Below are 19,952 nucleotides of genomic sequence, written 5' to 3' on the forward strand. Positions count from 1 at the left end.
GCCCTTTTCTCGGATCGTCCTTTATTTGTCTTTGTCTATTGCTCAACCGCATTGTAGTGTAGCCAGTTTGTTCCCAGGGCGATTTGTAAACGTTATTGCCAAATGCTTTGCTTGAAAGGCATTCGCAGGAATAACGACCTCCATTATTTATTTCTATTAAAATTTTCTACCGACAACGGTTTGTCTGGATTTAGAGGTTCTTTGCTAGATGACGATAGTTTCGAGTACCCCAGCAATTTGTGTTTTGGGATCTTAGTTTAATGGTCTCGAGAGTTGTTAGACGTTATCTCGGATTATTGCGTTATTTATTCGGTCCTTTTGTTCAATTTGTTCTGTCACATATTTCTTCCGGATCTGCTATCATTATTGCACGATTTAATGCTCCTAATTAGTCTCTCTTCGTTTCCAAAGTGCGTGCATCATGGTTTTTCCAGAATCTCTGGCAAATGACACCAAATTAATTATCCGTTTTTAGCACTTTATCCAGGAACAAAAAGCACCAGATAATGCATGACGAAGACGCACAGATGCCGTAATATATTTCACTAACAACCGACTGTGACAGGACGTAGAGATATATGCACCTCTTCCTCTCCGAGCACTTCTTAAAGCTTATGAATATACATAAGTTAGGGCATACGATATTCAATGGAATTTGTCGACTATGTTTGTATTTTTAGCCGACATGAAATGAAGGGGGTTCCGACACAAGTGAACTAAAAACTCATTACAAAAATTTGCTTCACTAAATCCCCTTTAATCTACGTAATTTAGTTGTTCGCAGCGGGTGCGGAGAATATACATACGTGATATTAATTTTTATGTGAAGGGAGAACTATAGACCCATCAGGACGTTTTCCCAAGTGATCTTGTGTGTCAGTGTTTCATTATGAAGGCAGACAGCGGCGGAGTATTTCATCATTGCTGCATCAAAGTTTGGTAACCAAGAAGCTTCAGTCATCATTTTTCGTGTGTTAACCAGAAGGATAACACAAGAGACCTGACGGAGGGACGTCAAGAGAGACGGAAGATCAATTCCTCCGTTACCTCATCGTTCTTGGTCATATCTATCGCGGTCGTGGACGAACCGTCAGAAAGGAATTCTATCGGACCACGGTTCATATGCTCAGAAACTATTTCTAATTGTTAAAGAAATCTATAACTTAAGAAGCACTGGTCCCGTCATAAGTCTCTCAGAGCGAGAAAGAGAGAGTTTTTTCTTTAAAATAATCCAGGTCAGTCATTTTCATGTTTCTACTTTGAAGAAAGTTCGGACTAACTTAAAGTAAATCCACAAAAGAAAACTAAATGCATTTTAAAGGAGAAATCGATAATAGACGCCACTGAGCTATCTCATAATACCCCTTAGTTTTACCCCTGGGGATGGGCACCCTTTTCACTTATGGATCAGCACTAAGGACGGCGGAAATTACGCATGCAGATTGGTCCTCCACTTGTTATTGTTTTAATATTGGATCATGTGTGTACAGACCGCTTAAATTGGGGTAAAATAACTTTCCAGTCCTTTGAATATGGAGCAGCGAAAGTTTCTGGAAATGTGCAGTTTCGTTGTTTGTAAAATATCCAGAAATGTAACTAAAATCATTTTGTAATCGTACCATTTCATGTATAAATTTCAAAATCGAAATTCGCTCAACCGTGTCCGCGCAAATTGTATCAACACACGCGCCAATTTCAGAGTTGATAATTATTTCTCTTCTGTTACGGCTGAAATGTTAATGTATAAAATTTATCACCCATTTTCCGCGATATAAAATTATGATAATTTCTGCTATATCCCCCGCTTTATCGTCTGTTTCAATCACCGCTTGCATTATTTGTATTATAATTATTCAAAGCGAAACCGGCGGATTTGCAGATTTGAAAAATTGTCAATAAAATCCCTCCTGTCGACTTAAGCCTCTTCCGAAACTGGATAAGTCTAAATTGAAAAAATAATTGGAAATGCTTTCAAGTCCAAGGAAGGGATTATCGAGTTATTGAAAATATGCCCAAAATATTGATTACGCCTGCGTTGTTTATATCACTCAAAGAGAAAATAAATTGCAATTTTCTTTACGTTCCTTTCATACAAATTAACATTTTACTTGCTCAGAAATAAATACTCCAAGCCCCAAGGAACGCAGCTTAGAGTGCTTGTAAATCTTGACTACTGACAGTTTAGCCATTAGTAGTTCTTGCGCTGGATAATCCCTTCATTACAGCTTGTTGTGATGCCAAGATAATTGCGACATCCAAGGCAATATATCCAGTATCCCTGAAAAACCAAAAACACAATAATAGTGGTGCCTAAATTAAAACTTCTCACATCACACAATACTAGATTTAGGTGCGTAATTAATTTACCTTGGAGGCTTATCCAGAAGGTATAATATAGCGAGTTTTACTTTGAGGAAACGAGGAGGAATTACGTTAATTAAAGAGTTTTACCAGCTTTCAGAAAAAAAGTCGGCAAAGACAATTCAGTAACGCCTGTTCATTTGCAAAGCTAGAATTCCATTTTCGTTAATTAGCATAATTAGGGATCCCTGTGAGAGCTGGCCTTTCTGGAACGGTGACACTCGGATGTCCATCCTTTGGAAGTCCAATTTTCCGAGGGATAAAGTAAAGATATGATTTAATAGTTTTGAAAAATACATTTTTTAACAAAAGTATATTTCTCAAAATTTTTCAGACTCAAAATTGGCGGACATACATATGTATGTATGTTCTAATTGCATATCAATAAAGAAGTTCAGCAACAAGGTATATTTGTTATTAGAGGCAGTGAAAATTATTCTGAATTTAAATTTTAGATTTTCTGGATAATCAACAGAAAAATATTGAATAGTGATAAGTTCAATCAAAAATTATCGATAATTTTTGGTACACAAATGTAAAATAAGATGAAGCGGGATTATGGTGTTCTCAACCTTCGATGTGAATTGTTCACCTTTGAAATTCACTATTTGCTATTGAAGCAGTAGCAACACTATTGGACAGTGCAGGAGCATAAGTGAGGTAGTAAAGTAGCCATGAATATGGAAATCATTTTAATCAGATCAAAATTATTGATAATTAGGATATACTGATCTAAAGAAATCTACCATGAGAGTGGTGCCAGCATTTCTATTAAAATCATTGAAGAGGTATCAAAAAGGGTTAAACGTTTTGGTATTTCTGAGGCTTCCTGGATTATTGTTGAAAATGTTAGAGAACTCCTAAGCCTCAAATGAAGATCACAAATAAATGATGTTGTCCATTTCAGCAAGCAAAGCTTTATAGTAGCATATAAACTCCTCTGAAACCTCCTCAATGAGGGTTAGTCGTGTTGAACTTTGGAAAGTTTCCGCCTTAAAACCATGACTAAACCTGTTAAAATTAAAGCAGAACTCACAAAAACAGTCATTATTACATAAGGCTATTGGTTCATCATAACACACCCGAATGTAAGCAAACAGTATCGATTTACTCCCGATTAGAAAGTTTTAATTACACTTCGACTTTATTGTTTCACAGTTCCGATGACGGCTTGATTACCCTGCCCTCAGTAGTTTTCTCGATAAAAACTTCAGAGGAAGTTCAGAAGAAACTTAATAGTGTCTTTAATGTAAGCAAACAGGTCTTAAAATGGTAACGATGCATTTCAAATTAAAAACTGCCCTTATACTGCGGAGCTGAAAGCTTCTGGATATAGATTTTTCTCCTTAAGCGGGATATTTCGGGATACACAATGGGACAAAAATATTAATCAACTTGTTGAAAAATAAAACAATATTGTATAGTCTCCGCAAGCATTAACATAATTCATCTGCATTGTTTTACTAGAGATAAAAATTGAGAGCAATAAATTTTAACCGTCTTAGACAAGGTTTATTTTACAATAAACAGTCCTCTTATTACTGAAATTTCTTATGTTCTATGTCAAGATACCGTAATAAATTTGAACGTTTACATTCAGTTTATGATAGCAGTTTTTATGTTGTGTTTGGTCTTCATTCATTATGTGCCATCTTCATTGATGTCTCTGTTTAAACGCTAATAAATGGGCGAGATAAAGGAGTGTTAAATGTAGTAAATAATAGTTGTATTTCCGTTCTTCGGCTCGGAGTTGCTTGGAGTTAAAATGTTGTGGTTTGATAACTGTATTTGTGTCTCCAATATTACAAGAAATCCTTCAAACGATTTCAGTTCACATGTAAAAAATGCACCTCAAAAAGCGTCAATGCGAAGATACGAAAATGTTCTAAAGAATCTTGCTCAAGTGAATCTTAAATGCTTAATTTTCGGGCTAACTGTTTGATTCTTCATAATCATTAAACCGAATAAAGTTTATTCGGAGAAGAACCCGAAGTCTAAATTTTAATTTCAGCTCAAATACTCTCAAAGTTACGTTAGACTACCAGAAATGCGGCAACACTGTTCTTCAATTAACCAGATACTGAATTTAGGGCCTCGGGCGAATTTGCAAAAATTTACAATTTAGAGCCGCAATATTCTCCAAAGGGGGAGGTTGTGAATTATTTCCAGAGCTGGGCTTTAATTAAATATTTTTAAGTTTCTACGGCTTTCAAAACTGTAAAAATCCCTTAACTTGAGCTAATTGAATGCTTCGGAAGGCGGTAAAATAAAAAGAAAATGGTTCTGACGTCTAGGGAGACAGCTGATCAAACACACTGCTCCTTGAGGGCGCCCAAATTAGTGCCGACAGTAGTTATACATAAGAAGCAAGAATCAAAACACTAATTAAGAGGGTAAAAATATGCTCCAAACAAACCTTAACGAGACGAGAATAGTAAGGCATTGCCACCCCATTTCGACTATCGCATAAACTACAAGGGAAATAGAGACACACCCTCTATAGATTCACACAAACAAATTGAGAAAAAATCAGGGAAACCCATTTGTTCTACCTCAAAAGCCCGAAACAAAAAACGATCGACAAAACAAAAGCTCTTGCAGCGTGACGTTTCGCACTCAATCCGAGCGGTCTCGCCAGGCCGAAAAACAAAAGGGAGTAGGCAGGGCTGAAACAAAAGCGTGTCGCAAATCTAAGGGTCGCAGGTGGCCGAGCACTAATTGTACCACCCCATGTCACTTGTCACGTGGACCTACCCCCCTCAAGGAAAGTGTTCCACCACTGCGGAAGCTTCATTATTTTTGACGTAAATTGATTTGTATTGTACGACATGTATTATCGGAAATTGGAACAGCCTAGCAAATATTTGCTCGACTACGCCACTGAGGAAAAAAGTCAAAGAAGATGAGTAAAAATAAAACAAGTAGGTCGTGACATTTAAGCAAGGCAGTGAAATAGTGGAGGCATTAACTGCAAGGAGGGTTGGCAAATGTTAATTATAAGTAATGTGAAGAATAATTGGCATGGGTGCAATGACTCAGACCCACCCCTTTCGGGATGTTAATGAAAGGGGCAGCACGTTATTAATATTAATTTTTACTTAGGTTTAAAAATAGGAAAAGGTTATTTCTGGCCGCTTATTTATACCACAAATCGTTTAATTTTACATCACATGTTATGAAGACATGATAAAAGCGAAATTTTCGGAAGGAAGGAATACTTAAACGCTTCTCAAACACCTTAGACTTCTTGATTGTTTCCCATTAAGTTTTCTTGACAACTCTTGATTAAAACCGAGTTGTTACTTCTAGCAGACGTCTATTATTCCCTGTCCCGTGAAAAATACCTAAACTTTCGACGGGCTCACGATTATTTAACAAAGGGTGACTGATTACTCTGTAAACTTTTCTAATTAGCAGCAGTAGAAACTTACTTGCTTCTAGATTCTGATTCAGATTTTCGGTGAGCAACAACCAGTGTAAATGTGGTGTATTTAAATTATGTTTTTGATGAAGTTAAGATACGGCAAAACAATAAAAGAAAATTAAGGAAGTGAAGAAGTGAGGAAAATTTTCAGTTTTGGTGTAATCATCATGCAAGCAGAGCGGTACAATCCAAAATTTAACTTTAAGGCACACAACGTTAGTCGGTCTTATGGTTAAAAGAAAGGATACCTTCTTAAACATCCTAAGAGGGTTATAGTAGCAATAACTTCAAGAGGGGATCAGTTTACCTCCCACATGGAGAAACATAAAGTGTTATATTGCTCGAACCTGACGTGATACACTGATCCTGGCCATGGGGAGGCTTGCTGGAGGAGATATGAGGACACCTTAATACCTTAGACACATTATTATTACCCTTAAATGTAATTTCTAACTATTTTAATCACATTTTAGTTATAAATAACGAAATAGTAACAATCTTCTGGCTAAAATCAAAACAAACATTTTTGAGGTTATGATGAATCTAACAAAGGAAATGGCGGGAAATCTGTAATATTATTATTCTATCTTTCTCTGAGACGTACGAACTAGGAAGCCGAGATAAGGACAAATAATGACGGACCAATTCTATAGTAGGCACATAGACGTCAGTCTGTCGGTTCGATGTTTTCATCTCTGTCTTACTTGTGATAACCGGCTCATCCATATACCTACAGAGCTATCTGTTTATTAAATAAATATCCCCTTCAAGAGGTGCTAAACCTCTTGACATTGGAATGTGTGGAATGTAGGTCAGTTCTGGCGATCCGGATATTACCGGTTTTTTAAGAATGTAATCTTTTTTGCCCTTTAACTGGCGCTCTCGGGGGAATTTTTGCAATGCGGATATAAACGGATTTTTGCAACGTCTTTTCCACGGATTACTTTTGAAGAGCCTCAAGCATTTATACAGGGTATCTGTTTCTGGAACACTGTTGCAGAACGTTCACTTCTAAACAAATTGTAGTACTTTTTATGTTAAATTGAGGTAAAGTTGCACAGTTCGTTACTCAATAAAAGCATTTTAAGATTAAAATAAATCTCAGTGGAATCATTGGTAGAAGTAGAAATTGTGTATCATACATCTTCTCCAGTGTACCATAAAATAAAATATAAAGTATTTGAAAGTACTTGCTCCGATCATGGATCTCTTGTAATTGGAATCGATGGGACTCCCGAATTGAATGAGCAACGGTTGCAATCGATTTTGAGGATTTTTTTCTTTGGTGCCAAGTTCTTTTGCAAGGAATTTAAAGACGAGGATTAGTTTTCAAATAAAATTACATGAACGAAGTTTTTAACAATTTTCATAATATATTCTTACATTACTTCAATGTGAATTTTCCTCTATAAATAACTGCTAGAAGAAATAAGACATCCTAGGTTGCAGTGGAGGTAAAAAATTCAAATTTAGCACTCAAAGATCTATTTACGTTAAAACTGATGTATTCAAAACGTAACGAATTGTGTAAGATTTTACCAGAATAAGGTTAACAGCTGTGATAACCTAGAGAAGAAAGCTTAGGGAGAGATAACAGAGACCACCAACGAGCGTACCTCTACAGGTTCAATATTACAAGATGTATAGAGGAGAAAAGATTAACAGATTCAGATGACTTTTCGAGCTGCATTCTAAAGAGAAAGTACGTAGTGATTTTGTCTTTTGAGGAGGGTCAATGTCCTGAAATTCTTAAAGTTAATATGACCCTCATATATAAGAACGGAATTAAATCTTTGTTGGGAAATTACACACTGGTGACTATTATTACTACTTCCATCAAAGTCGTGAAGCAACTATATCTTAATAAAATTGAAAGATTCTTCGAAATCCATAAATCGCCCTCTCAAATTGGGCACGGACGTAGATATTCGACTGTGTCTGTTATACACAAATTTTTCAAAAGAATTATTTCTTCTTTAGAGGAAGGTGTTCTCTTTCATTATTGTAATTTTCATTACCGTAATTTTGGCTATGATTTATCACACTGTTAAAATTTACTTGCCAACATCAACTCTCGGAGATCATTTGAAGTTTGATGATCTATTTATTACTTCCTTTTTCTCAGTGTTTCTTCATTGAAATTTATCCATCAATTTTCTTTACTGCATTTAATGATTGTTCGACGTTTTGATCTCTTGCTCTTCGCGTCTGTTAGCACTGATCTATCTTTTTTTTTGGTCGTGGTTCATGAAACCGACGAGGATATTTCGGATATGCTTCGACTCATGTCACCAAATTGTCTTGCTCGTGTGAAAAGTGCTATTTTCAGATATAATTGCACAATATGTATCTCAAAACGGCATTTTGCAGCGTAAGTAATTTTTATTTGCCTGAATATCAACTTCAAAACTAATAATCCCTTGGACCACAATTCTCTCTTTTTCCACATTACCTTCCTTGATGGTACAGTCCTAATGCGTCATTGTTTTCAATACAGGTAGGTGTATCAAGCTTACGCATGTCACGTCGTACCTACATACATACTGAAAATAAATTAAAGGTTTTCTGACCTATGACATGACCCAATTAAAATACATAAAGAGTACAATAGGGCGACATGTTGTTCATACGCCACGAAACTTACACCTCAATTACTTCCGGAAAATGACCGCCAAATAAGGAGGCCTTATTCCAATGTCAAAGATCCAAACAAAAGATAATAATAGGCTTATTCATCATAGAGCCGCTCATTTTCGTTTTGTTTGGGTGTTAACAATCTGTTGTGTCTACTACCGTGTCCGACTCATTTAAATGTTAAAACCAGGAGTTAAATGAACTTTTATTTCGTTGCTGCAATAATTTCAAGGGCCCATATGGTCTTTATGCCATATTTGATTGCGATTACCAACATAGAAACTGTGGACTGAACTTGATTTTACATTAGAAACTTCCTTTGTACCCCACCTTGGGTTTCTGTTTAACGGAAATTATAATATACAGAACTTTGCAAACAGTTTCACAGTTGACTGCCTCCCTTTTTTAGTTCAAACAAAAGCCCCATCAGGAACATGTTAGTGTCTCCATCCACTTTTAAAAGGTCGTTGTACTCAATTTTTTTTAAATCCATAACACGCTAAGAACGTTATAGACGATCCTCAATATCCCAAAATACCCGACGTTATTCCGGAATCTATTTGGCCCTATTAGTCATGACCACGGGATGACCCCCTACATCTAAACACGTCGAAATGCAAAATATGGCCCTCGGGGACCAAAATATGCACAAATTACAACCGGCCCTAATCTATATGGACCCCGTACATGGCCTGGAATTAGTGGGTCTTTGAAGTTTCAATTATAGAAAAATTTTGAATTGAATGCAATTTAGATAAGAATTAAATAGGAGTGTGTGTGTGTGTGCATTTGTCACGGTGGCTTGCAGGCAGATAAGGTGGCTTCCTTTGAACTTGTAATTTGATTTAAAGCTTTGTTTGTGGATGATAAATCGCTGTGCATGTGCATTCCAGAATGCGTTTGAGTTTGGAAAAAGAAGGGCAGAAATTCTGATCGATTAATCTTAGTTTTAATGAATTTCCATGCACTCATTAAAGTAACAAATTGATCCCTTTGAAATGTTTTTTAATTAGTGCAAGATGTAGGAAAATATGTAGAGTCAACGTAGGGAATACAATCCCGAGATTCCGGAATTTTAAAAAGTCGTTCTTCGGGTTTCAGGTTTAAAAATTGAACACATTAATTTATTCGATGTTCATCTTTATATTCGGGTTTTGAACTGTGTAAACTGAAATAATGCTGAAATAGTAATAAACATGAATACTGGATAAATCCGCATGTGGGTATGACTTTGGATATGCGTAGCATGGTATGTGTGTATCTACTTTGTACATACACATACTTAATGAAGCCAATAGGTAGAAACACTTATCGTTGGGTTGCTTCACATCCTCTTTTCATTTGTATTTAAACGCTCGATTTTTTTTGGCGGACATACCACGAACTTTTCGTTACATTTATTAGGTTCATTCACACGAAACTTTCTATGTTGTGTTATATAAAACACATAATTTTTTTAATGAATGAAACAAGTTTAGAACCGAAGTGTTTACCGTAACGTAACGTTGCGGTAAAATCCCGCTATTTTCTCTTAAATAGTGGAAAACGCTATATAAATCCCTAGCTGAAACCTTTGTCACTACAATTCAAACTGAAGAAGATGGAATGTATGTAAATAATAGCAGAAGCAAATGAAATGCGAGAACAATACGATAGCACTAGACTGACAGCACCTACTTCTAATTTGGTACCCAAATTCTTTAGATCCGATTTATTCCAATCGACTTTGGGCTAATTCTCATTTACTTTTCCCAATAGCAATTTATTGCCACCAATTTTATTTCTTATGAAAAACAAAAATGTATAGTAAATACCCCTTTTTCGCTCTCCCATTAACACAATCGAATGAAAGCGGAAATCCGTCCTTTGTGCTTTTTCTCTATACAGATCGCAAAGTAAAAGAATTTCTCCGTGTGGAAATATTTAATGAACCCGCCTTATTTCACTGTTCCTCAAAATCCGGTCTCAAATAATAAATCTTGTAGATCTTTTCCCTATTGCGAAAATCTATTCTGCCTACCATCATTGCAAATGCGAAATCTTCTGCCTCTATGCACACAAAGAACAATGCTGGGTAATTTTGTTTCTATATTTCTTTTCGAAGTTAACTTTTTTTAGTTTCCATGTTCAACCTTGGATTAATTGAATTGGTGTAAGAAAGGCAGTTTTTAAAATCAAACTGTTTCTAGACTTATTAAAAAAGGAAAAAACATTTATGAAACTTTGATACGGTGATGGATTGAAGACGACTTCAACATCTAAATAATATTTCGATAAAATAGTTATAATTTAGCTAAAGCGCAAAAATTATAGCAAAGGTTATGTGCCAAAAGGGTTTCTTATTTCCCACTACCTGCCCTCAGAAACCTCAAAATAGCTGCCAAACTTCTCGATTTGAACCCCCGAATAAATTCAATAGGTTTTGAATAACGGATAAGCGTCGGCATTTCCTATGCACCTTATATATCCTTTGATTTCCTGTATTATTCGAAGTTCAACCCCCTGGGGGATTACGGCCCCAAAGACCTTTCCGACAAACACACTGCTAGATATTTCGCATTTTCACTTCCGTTAAAACGGAATCGTAAATAGGGGGTGAAAAAATCGCGCGCCCCCGGAACTACAACAGGGGCACTTTCGATTTCCGAAAATCATATAAAAATACTTCGATGGATATGTCTCGTATATACATAGAATGAGTGCTTTTATTGTTATGGTGCACGCGATATAAGCAGATGGCGTCGACGTGACAATAAATTGGGCAATGATAGGGGTCGGAGTCATGAGTTATTTGGGGCTGGTTGGGGGCAGGTATAAGCGAACTAGACTAGACGATCTTTTAATTTTGGACTTTTCAGTGTTTTTGGCAGAAACTCTTTCAGATTCTGAGATATTAGGTCACTTCGACACCCCTTTCTGTGATTTTGAAAGTACCTAATTTCTTTAATTTGCATTTTCAAGGTTCGAGAGGTTCACTTTCGGTATCTAGGATCCACATACATATTTTTGAAATATTGCGAAATTGGTTAAGTACTCAGTTTTTCTTAATTAAACTTTAAACGACGATATCTTGGAAATCAGTAGAATAACTGCATTAAAAAATAACTGAAATTACGAGAGTGTAATTTCTCTTTTGTAGGCTCAGGATCAAAATCTATTAAAATCGAGAAAACGTTTATGTCCAATGATGGATGAGGCTTTGATGTCTACTGTTATCGAACTCTCTCAGATCGATTACTGGTATTAAGAAGTAAGCCTATGATAATTTTTTTGTTACAGGACCCTTTATTTTCGTTGCACCTCCATTATTTTCAAAGACAACCTCTGCACTTGAAATACAAACGTTATCCGAAGAAAATCTATTTTTATGTCTGGAAGGAAATTAATTCCTTCGGACAGCTGGAACAAATTCGACAAAAAATAAATTTAATTCCACCCGACTGCCTGGCGCGTTCAATTTTATTTCGGAAACTTCGATTTTTATCAAAAACTCCTGCTTGGATGACTTTTTATGGAAACTTTCCCTGGGAAAACTTCCTTATATACGTACCTAGTGATGCCTTATCGGGTTTCATTTATTTCCGAGTTTGCTAACAGGCGGAAACACACTGAGAGAGACCCTCCTCTTCAACATCAATACATTTTCTACCCATATCAAATTTACGACAAACATCAAAAGGTTTATTTCTTCAATATTCTTCTCATCATAAACTCATATGTATCCCAAAATATTTTGGCACAAAATCCAGGAAATCTTATGTGCTAGATTCCCAAAGAAACATGTACACTTCCCACGTATTCAGTGTAATCAAACCATGCAGAATTTCAATTCAAAACCCAATTTTAGCAGCGAAAACACCTTTTAATTCCCCTAATGAAACTAGTCGTCCCGTGGGTTAAAACAATGCACTTATACTTATATACCTTTATTATTTGACGTTGTAGTGGTTAATAGGGGCTGCATCAAGGTCGATTTAACTTGGGGGAGATTAGGTGAGTGGAGTGGTTAACTCTACCGGATGGGGTTTGCATGAAACGTATATGCGTCATAATCAAATCAGCAAGATGGATTTTGCTTTATCAAAAGTACACGCAGAAGTTAATTTCGTTATGTGTTAGCAACCCTTCTTAATTGGAAGTAATAACTTTGAAATCAAAGAAGGGGAAGATTCTGCAAAAATTATTTGTTTCTATTTTAATAATGAAACATGTTTACATTTTATATACAGTCTTGACCAATTTGCCTCATGTAGATATAATTTTATAACCCTAATGGATAAGAGTCATTGTTTTTCCTCGAGTGTAAGCTAAATATAGCCCCACTAAAATTCGGTGCCATAAAACACATTAAATCTAATAGAAAGGCACATTAAATTAATCAAGATGTAACGAACGACCATAATAACATGGTGGATAAGAGAATCGGGTCCGTTTCAACGGCCATGAGCCGTGGCTAAAAAATCTCCTAATTTATTTGAGTAATTGGAGACCATTATTTTTTACTAAATAGAAGCCTCCTAAATTAAATGACGAATTCGACTCTGCCAACTAACGATTAAGGGGAATTTACTGTTATTGTTTTTGATGTTGGGGCTTTTTTTGGGACGCACCATCTACGAGAGCAAATTGAGCATGATTTTATTTATGCTAGGTTTTCATTTTCTTCATTCTGCTTGTGTTTTTAGAAACTTTTCAATAGGAATAAATACTGTTAATAGCAAATATACAGCGCAGTTCTATTCCAAGTTCTGAGAAATTGAAAAAGATGCCTTTCTGAAATTTGACTATATGTCGCCTATTTTTTGCAAATACATACATAGTTCCACGAGTGTCTCAGAGTTGCTAATTCCAGTGGAAATTAGTAAAATCACGGAGATTTCATGTGAGTCACCTTGTAAATCTGGACATTTTTGGAATATGAACTTATTTCACGTAACAACATATTCGATTTGCAACAATTTTCGAGAAAATAACGTTTGCGTAATACTGTAATAGTTTTGTTAATCAATTTATAGATCAATAATTAGAGACGTCAAAATAATTTAGGTCAAAGGAATTTAGTCCTGTTTTCTTAAGTTAAGGACAAAGACGGTAAAATTCATTGAGTGAATGACCTCGTGGAAAACTTGATAAATTAAGTGGCCACAACTTAATTGAAAGTATAGCAATATTTACTTTGTGCTGTTCCCCGCCTTCAGTTGATGATATTCATAACTTTCGCAGATATTAAAATACATAAATAATATTATTATTAGTTTATATTATTTTATTTATCACATATATTTATTATAAATAACATTATTATTAATAAATACATAAATAAATAAAATAAATAAATAAACCGAAATAAAGTACATTGAAAAATTCAGCACCTTGTGGGAAAAAATGAGGAATTGAAATATTTAAAAACGTTCAAGTTTCATTGAAAAAATGATAGGATTTTAAATGATCTTATTTGATACATTCGTCATAGGAGAATAGAAAAACCAGTAATTACTATAATAGATAGAAATAAAATTTAACTATAAAATAAATAAATAATATATGTATATAATAATACATATATAAAATATAATACGTTCTTTTATTTACTTAAAATAAAAAACACCCTATTAGATAGAAGCACAAAATTATTTGAACTCCATTCTGGCATCTGTCAATACGACAATTCAAAATTACTAGAACTGATTGAACTATTCTGTAAATAAGTTAACTGTGTGATATTCAATACTAGTTCTAGATATAAAAAAATTGGCCTAAGCCAACTCGAGACCTTAATACTTTACTGACTTTTACGGAGAATTGCATAATTCACCAGTCATTCCTCATTCGTATATGTCTAAAGGTGTTGAACAGGTTCTTTTGAAGCAGAATAGGTTAAAGAAACAGATATAGCTCGCTTAAGTTAACTTTACGGATGAGCTAATATGCTATATTTTCTTTTTTCTGGGGTGCGATAAGCATTGCGCATCCAATGCTTATCGCTTCCCCCGCAAAGTTAAATTGGGCGAGCTGTACTTGATTAAGTTAGCTATTGAGATAAGTAACATAAGTAGTGGGTACGTTTACTGATTTCAATGATAGACTTTATACATATAAACTTGAAATATTGCAAATCAGCCTAAATGTCCTGAAAATCGAATTGTGAAAATGCTCTGTATTGCAGATCTCTTGAGTCGATTTGGAGCGACTATTTATACCAAGATAAATCAATGACAAACGACTTAAAAATGTTTAAGGGTAAAAATATTTAACTAGTAAAATATTTTAAGAGACGTCTTGGTTTTGTAGTTGTGATTGATTTATCGATTCCCATTCTTGATGAGAATAATGGAAGTCACGCACTCAATCTCCCTATTTAGATCTATCATCCCTGGTTCCTTAATCATCTCCCAAAATTGCAAATATTCTCGATTAACCATAACGCAAGCCAACGAATAAATTACGTTGCACAAGATCAGTGAAATGCCAATAGTGACGATGAAAATTGGTTACTACTGCAAAAAATAGATAAACTGTTCAATAATAATAATTCTATGTTTCTCGTTTTTCAGATAATATTTGAAATTTCACAGATCTTTCAAAATCTGAATTCAACAACTCTCTAATCCCGACCTACATAAACCGGTTATATGTCAAAGTCTGCACCTCCTCCCGTTGCTCGAACCTCGAAAAACCTGCCCAGGAGTCCCAGGACCCCAGAAATCTTGAATTCCCATCATCCGTCCCGACTAAAGTACACACACAAAGCAGGCGCATTCAGAATTTCGCCGCTTACTGCGATAATGCCGTAGACGCACTTCAGTCGTGCGCCATCCATAGGTTCGAGTGGGCTGCGCTGGACTACGTCACGAAATTACGACAAATCGTCGCTCAATTACAATTTTCACCGGCAATTGTTTAATTATTTTGGCGCGAGCTGTCAATTATTTTAACATATTTGAGTTGCGTCTGGGCAAGTTTTGAAGTTTGTTTGTTGCTATGGAAATAGACTGTTTTTAACTGTTTGTGCGAATTGTGAAAAAGTGTTTGTTGTTGATAGATGGAAAATCGGTTGGGGGTGTAATACTTAAGGGGTGTACACTTAGTATGTGATTGTTGCCAGTTTTGGATTTACTTGCCCGATACGAAAATGTGCGATGACAATTGCATTATCGAGGGGACCGTCAAGTTTAGAGATGGAAAGAAGGTGAGGAATGTTTAGTAATTATATGCCTTACTATAACTAGGAGTGAAGATGATATTTTTGCCTGTACATACAAGCAGCAAAAAACCAGAGGAAACATATACAGGGTGATGCACGAAACACCATTAGATGTTTTAATGGTTTAAGTTTGGGATTTTCAGCATTTACTCAAAGAGCAGTACCATTAACGTCAAACAAGTAATTAAACTGCAAAATAGAAATTTGCAAGCAAATCTGGTTTGCGGCCATCCACTGACTCCAATTGATTATTGCAACGGATAGAGAATGAAATTGAGAATCTACTAAATAATGCCGATAATTGAAGAACTTGAGGAAAAAATAAGATTTGGTTTTAAAATAACAAAGCCGACATAATAGATCCATATGGAAGTTGGTCCTGTAGAGGCCTAGTGGCAGAGTTATTTCATATGTTGATGGATTCACCTTTCAGAACCAAATTTGATGTTTTGCATAATTTCTTCAATTCGCTGCTTTATTTCATAACTAATTATGCTTAATTTCATTCTCTGTTTGTTTGTAATAATTAATTGCAACCAATGGAAAACCACAAAGCAGATTTGCTTGCCAAAAAAACTCTAAATATCATCGCCAATCTATATTTTTTTAATCAATGATTTGTTCAAAATTATTTTTTTCTCTTTGCTCTAAATTTAAATTTAAAAATAAAGTGAATATTAAAATTAATTGCTAATATCGAAGTATCTGCATATTTAGATATCAGTATGTTATTAATGACATTTAATTGGGTATTGAACCGTTAATGAATTTTGAATTATGTTGGTACATATTTACGTTCCCAAAATATAGTAAAAATAAACAGCAATACAAACATACCAGTAAAACTGCGAAACAAATTACAGCTACCTATTAGCGAACCTATTAATGCATGTAAAAGAGAAAAAATGACGAAATGATGAATTCGATATTACAAGCAACTGTGATACCTACACGACAGAACTTCATATCCTTCATTAAAGCTTATCAGTTAATGTCTTGGTTAAACTTACACTTGGAATATTTACTATTGCCTGTTTGCTTTGAGCAAACACAGCTTAAATTTTTGCATAAGCTGCCCAACCCTGTATATTCCGGAAATAGAAGTAGTGGCAAAAATATCGACCTTCGCCTTAGTAACAGGCATTTTTATAAAATTTTATACATGTGCAAAACTGTATAATTAAAATGGGGTAACGTTGGTGATAATTATTGTTTAAATATGCTGGCACTTTAATTGATTCTAAAAATAATAACGATACGCTAAAATCATTGTTATAAAGGTTATGCTACCATTCGTCTCGTCATTGGCATTATACTCGATTGATGCTAAATTAACAATATCGCTTAGGCAAGTTATAAAAAATACTAGCAAATGGCGAAAACCAAGATGAAAACCTTAATTGTGAATGCAAGAACAATACCAATACCACTAACAAAATCGAATTTGTAATGGTCTTTTTTAACTCGTGTTTTGCACCACTAAACATGATCTTCTGAAGACCCAGAAAATACCCGAACCATGCGCTAACCAGGAAATACTGCATATTTGAATAATACAATATGTATCTGGGAAAAGACATTCTCTTCAGTCTAGATTTAGACACACTCAGATCTTCTCTAGTAGTTGTCGCTTTTCGTTATATTCCATAATAAAAAACTGTTAAAATTTGCTTTGTCGAATTCTGAAACAAGGTCAGAGTAGTTTGGAACTTTGTGGGAAACTCTGTTGAAAAGTTAAATGCATTTTAAATACATAATTTGTTACCTAAACATAAAATTAAATAAGCAGTGCGATTTTGCTATTCTAATCCTCTGCCACTGAACCATTCATATACCTGTTCAATAACCAGTCAAACTATGGGCTATCTGAGAAGTGCTAAAGTGCCATAATTGCACATTGAGGAGCAAAAGTTGTTTCAACTCCATTTGCCGCTTTCGCTACTTGGTTAGAGGTTTTTTTCGATTTCAATCGCAGAAATTCCCACGCCACTGCGGATTCTTTTCAAAACAAATTTATTCAAAAATACCTCGTTTCCATTATCCACGAAGGTAATTTCATTTAAACTCGAATCGACGGGGCCCTCGATCCGCTCTTCCCCATCATATTCCTCAGTCCAAAAGAAAATATTATTATATTCCATCAAAAATTCGCCATTGCTCCCATTCCCGGGGAAAGAAAAAAGGGCCAAAAGTCTCCTGGTCCGAAACGGCCTAATAATTTATTCAGTGAGGCTCCGGATCGAGGAGATTTGCAAAATTGGTCCATATCGATTAATTTCTAATGGCGACACAAAGTGGCCCTTTGTCCCTTGGGGCACTGATGCAACCGAACATTTTTCGACAGTTGTCCAGGGTCCTTTTTTATTGGCCATCCATGCGGTGCATACGTAAGCAGGGTTTTTAACGGATGATCCTGTATCAATCCCATTGATTATTCAGCTGTTGACATTGGGCCTAAAGCTACAAAGAATCTGCCTTATACAAGCCAAAACAATTGCAATTTTCATGGAATTTTCGAGCAGAATGAATCAATTCTATGGACAAGTTGCTAGTTTAGCTGCGTTTCAGCGGTAATCCGTCCCTGACATCACCTCAACCTAATCTCAATCAATCTAATTGGGTTAAGTAAATAGCAGAGGTAAAGGCAAACAAATTCAGAAGCGCTTACTGGATGTTTTAATTGGCTTAACATCTAATAAGATAACTCAATTCCGATGGAATTGGCCATCAGAAGGCGACACATTTGACTATATGAAGCTAACGTAGTTTCGAATTTGTTCAATCAACTTCCTAATTGAATGATTTAATCGTGCCTTCCATTCAGTAGACCATTGAATGGGTTTTGATTAAGTGGTTTAGATAAACTGCAATATTATTATAAGTGAGTATCAGTCTTAGGAACCCACTTGGGGGCGCACTAATGCACTACATACACAAATTAAGCTCCTCGGGCTTTTGGTGTTTATGCAAACGGGGCCATGAAAAGCCCTTTCAGGCCTCTCTCGGATGAAAATTTAGCGTAAAACCGGTTCAAAGCAAAAAGTTATTCGGATTAGGTCTTACCTGGGATTTAGCCATAAAGATTTGGATGGAAATATTCTTGACCCACTTTTTCATGAATTTTCAAATTACTTTCGACATTAAAAAACAACATCTGCTTATGCACGCTACTGGTAGAAAGAGGGCGTGTAGGCTGTGGGGTGCTAAAATGCCTTGAGTTTACCACCAGATGTACGTGTTGTAGGGGTCGTGTTCGCCACGGTTTGTCTTCAGCTTGTCCTGTAAATAGAGATAATAGGAGATAATGTTTGGAGACAAAATTCTATTTGTCATGCTGCCGGTCAGGTGTGCGGTTCGAAAGGCCCATAAAAGTTTGATCGATTAGCCATAATCTTAAAGTAATGGAATAATAAATTAGAAAGTGTGTGCCTTTCAGGATATTTATGCATGGAAGTGCTTCTTTGAAATTTTAAAGTTTCTGCGAAGTTCCCAAATGGGATCTTGCAGGAAGACTATTATAACAGAATAAAGCTTATATATAATTTCATTTCATTCTGAAAACATTTTAGGGCAGTTTGGGCACAGTTCAGATTTCTGCAGAATTGTGACAAATATAATTATTTTATGGAAATATCCGACAGCCTAAATTCGTGTTCACTTTAGTTATAATTCCTGAGAAATTGAAAAAAAAATCAAGAGCCCTCTTCACAAATTAGCGGAATCAAAACTGATTTGATTTCACTAATTTCTCCTCTCTCTAAATCCATGCAAAATTGAAAAAGATCCAGGGAGTTTTTCGAATAATTTTGTTAGGCATTTCCTGAAAAATTGTAAAATAATTGAATTAGTTTAGGTACTTGCAAAACTTGTGCTAGTATTCAGGAAAAACGCGAAAGTTTCTGGAAAAATCTGTAAAAACACTTAGCGCAATTCACGTTACTAGAAAGTTTTAAAAAATATCAAATAATTCCTACCAATTTTTATAAAACAATTCGGATTAGTTTAACTTCTTGCAAAATTAAGTGTAAAAAATTCGATGAACATTTTGGGAAATTCAGGTTTAATATTCAAAAGTTCCGGAAGATATTGAAACCAATCAAGACAATTCAGGTCATTAGGAAAATTTCTGGGAATTCTTATACAAATTTAGGAAAATTTTGGAAAAATATCGGTTTTTGAAAAATCTTCCAAAAATCAATTTGTATGTGAGGAACTCGAATCACCTCAGATTCTTGCAAAAGCATAATCAAATTTAAGAACGTTATAAACAGTTCTAAAGATATTCATAATAATTGTAGTTTCTAGAGTAATTTTTTTTAAATAAAAACT

General features: G+C 35.2%; 1 protein-coding gene across 3 annotated transcripts in view; it reads left to right on the top strand.

The window, feature by feature from the left end:
• Positions 1-19,952, top strand: part of LOC136413871 (uncharacterized) — a 224,139-nt gene that overhangs the window by 99,280 nt on the left and 104,907 nt on the right. The window contains exon 1 of one of the 3 annotated variants that reach the window (XM_066397641.1): positions 15,204-15,608. The exons of the other annotated variants lie outside the window; for them this stretch is intronic. Within the exon in view, the coding sequence (XP_066253738.1) occupies positions 15,552-15,608 (57 nt within the window). The 5' untranslated portion in view covers positions 15,204-15,551. Of the gene's footprint in view, positions 1-15,203; positions 15,609-19,952 lie in introns of those variants that run through there. 3 annotated transcript variants of the gene reach the window in all.

This window comes from Euwallacea similis, chromosome 1, assembly GCF_039881205.1.
Source record: "Euwallacea similis isolate ESF13 chromosome 1, ESF131.1, whole genome shotgun sequence".
NCBI classification, from domain to species: Eukaryota; Metazoa; Arthropoda; class Insecta; order Coleoptera; family Curculionidae; genus Euwallacea; species Euwallacea similis.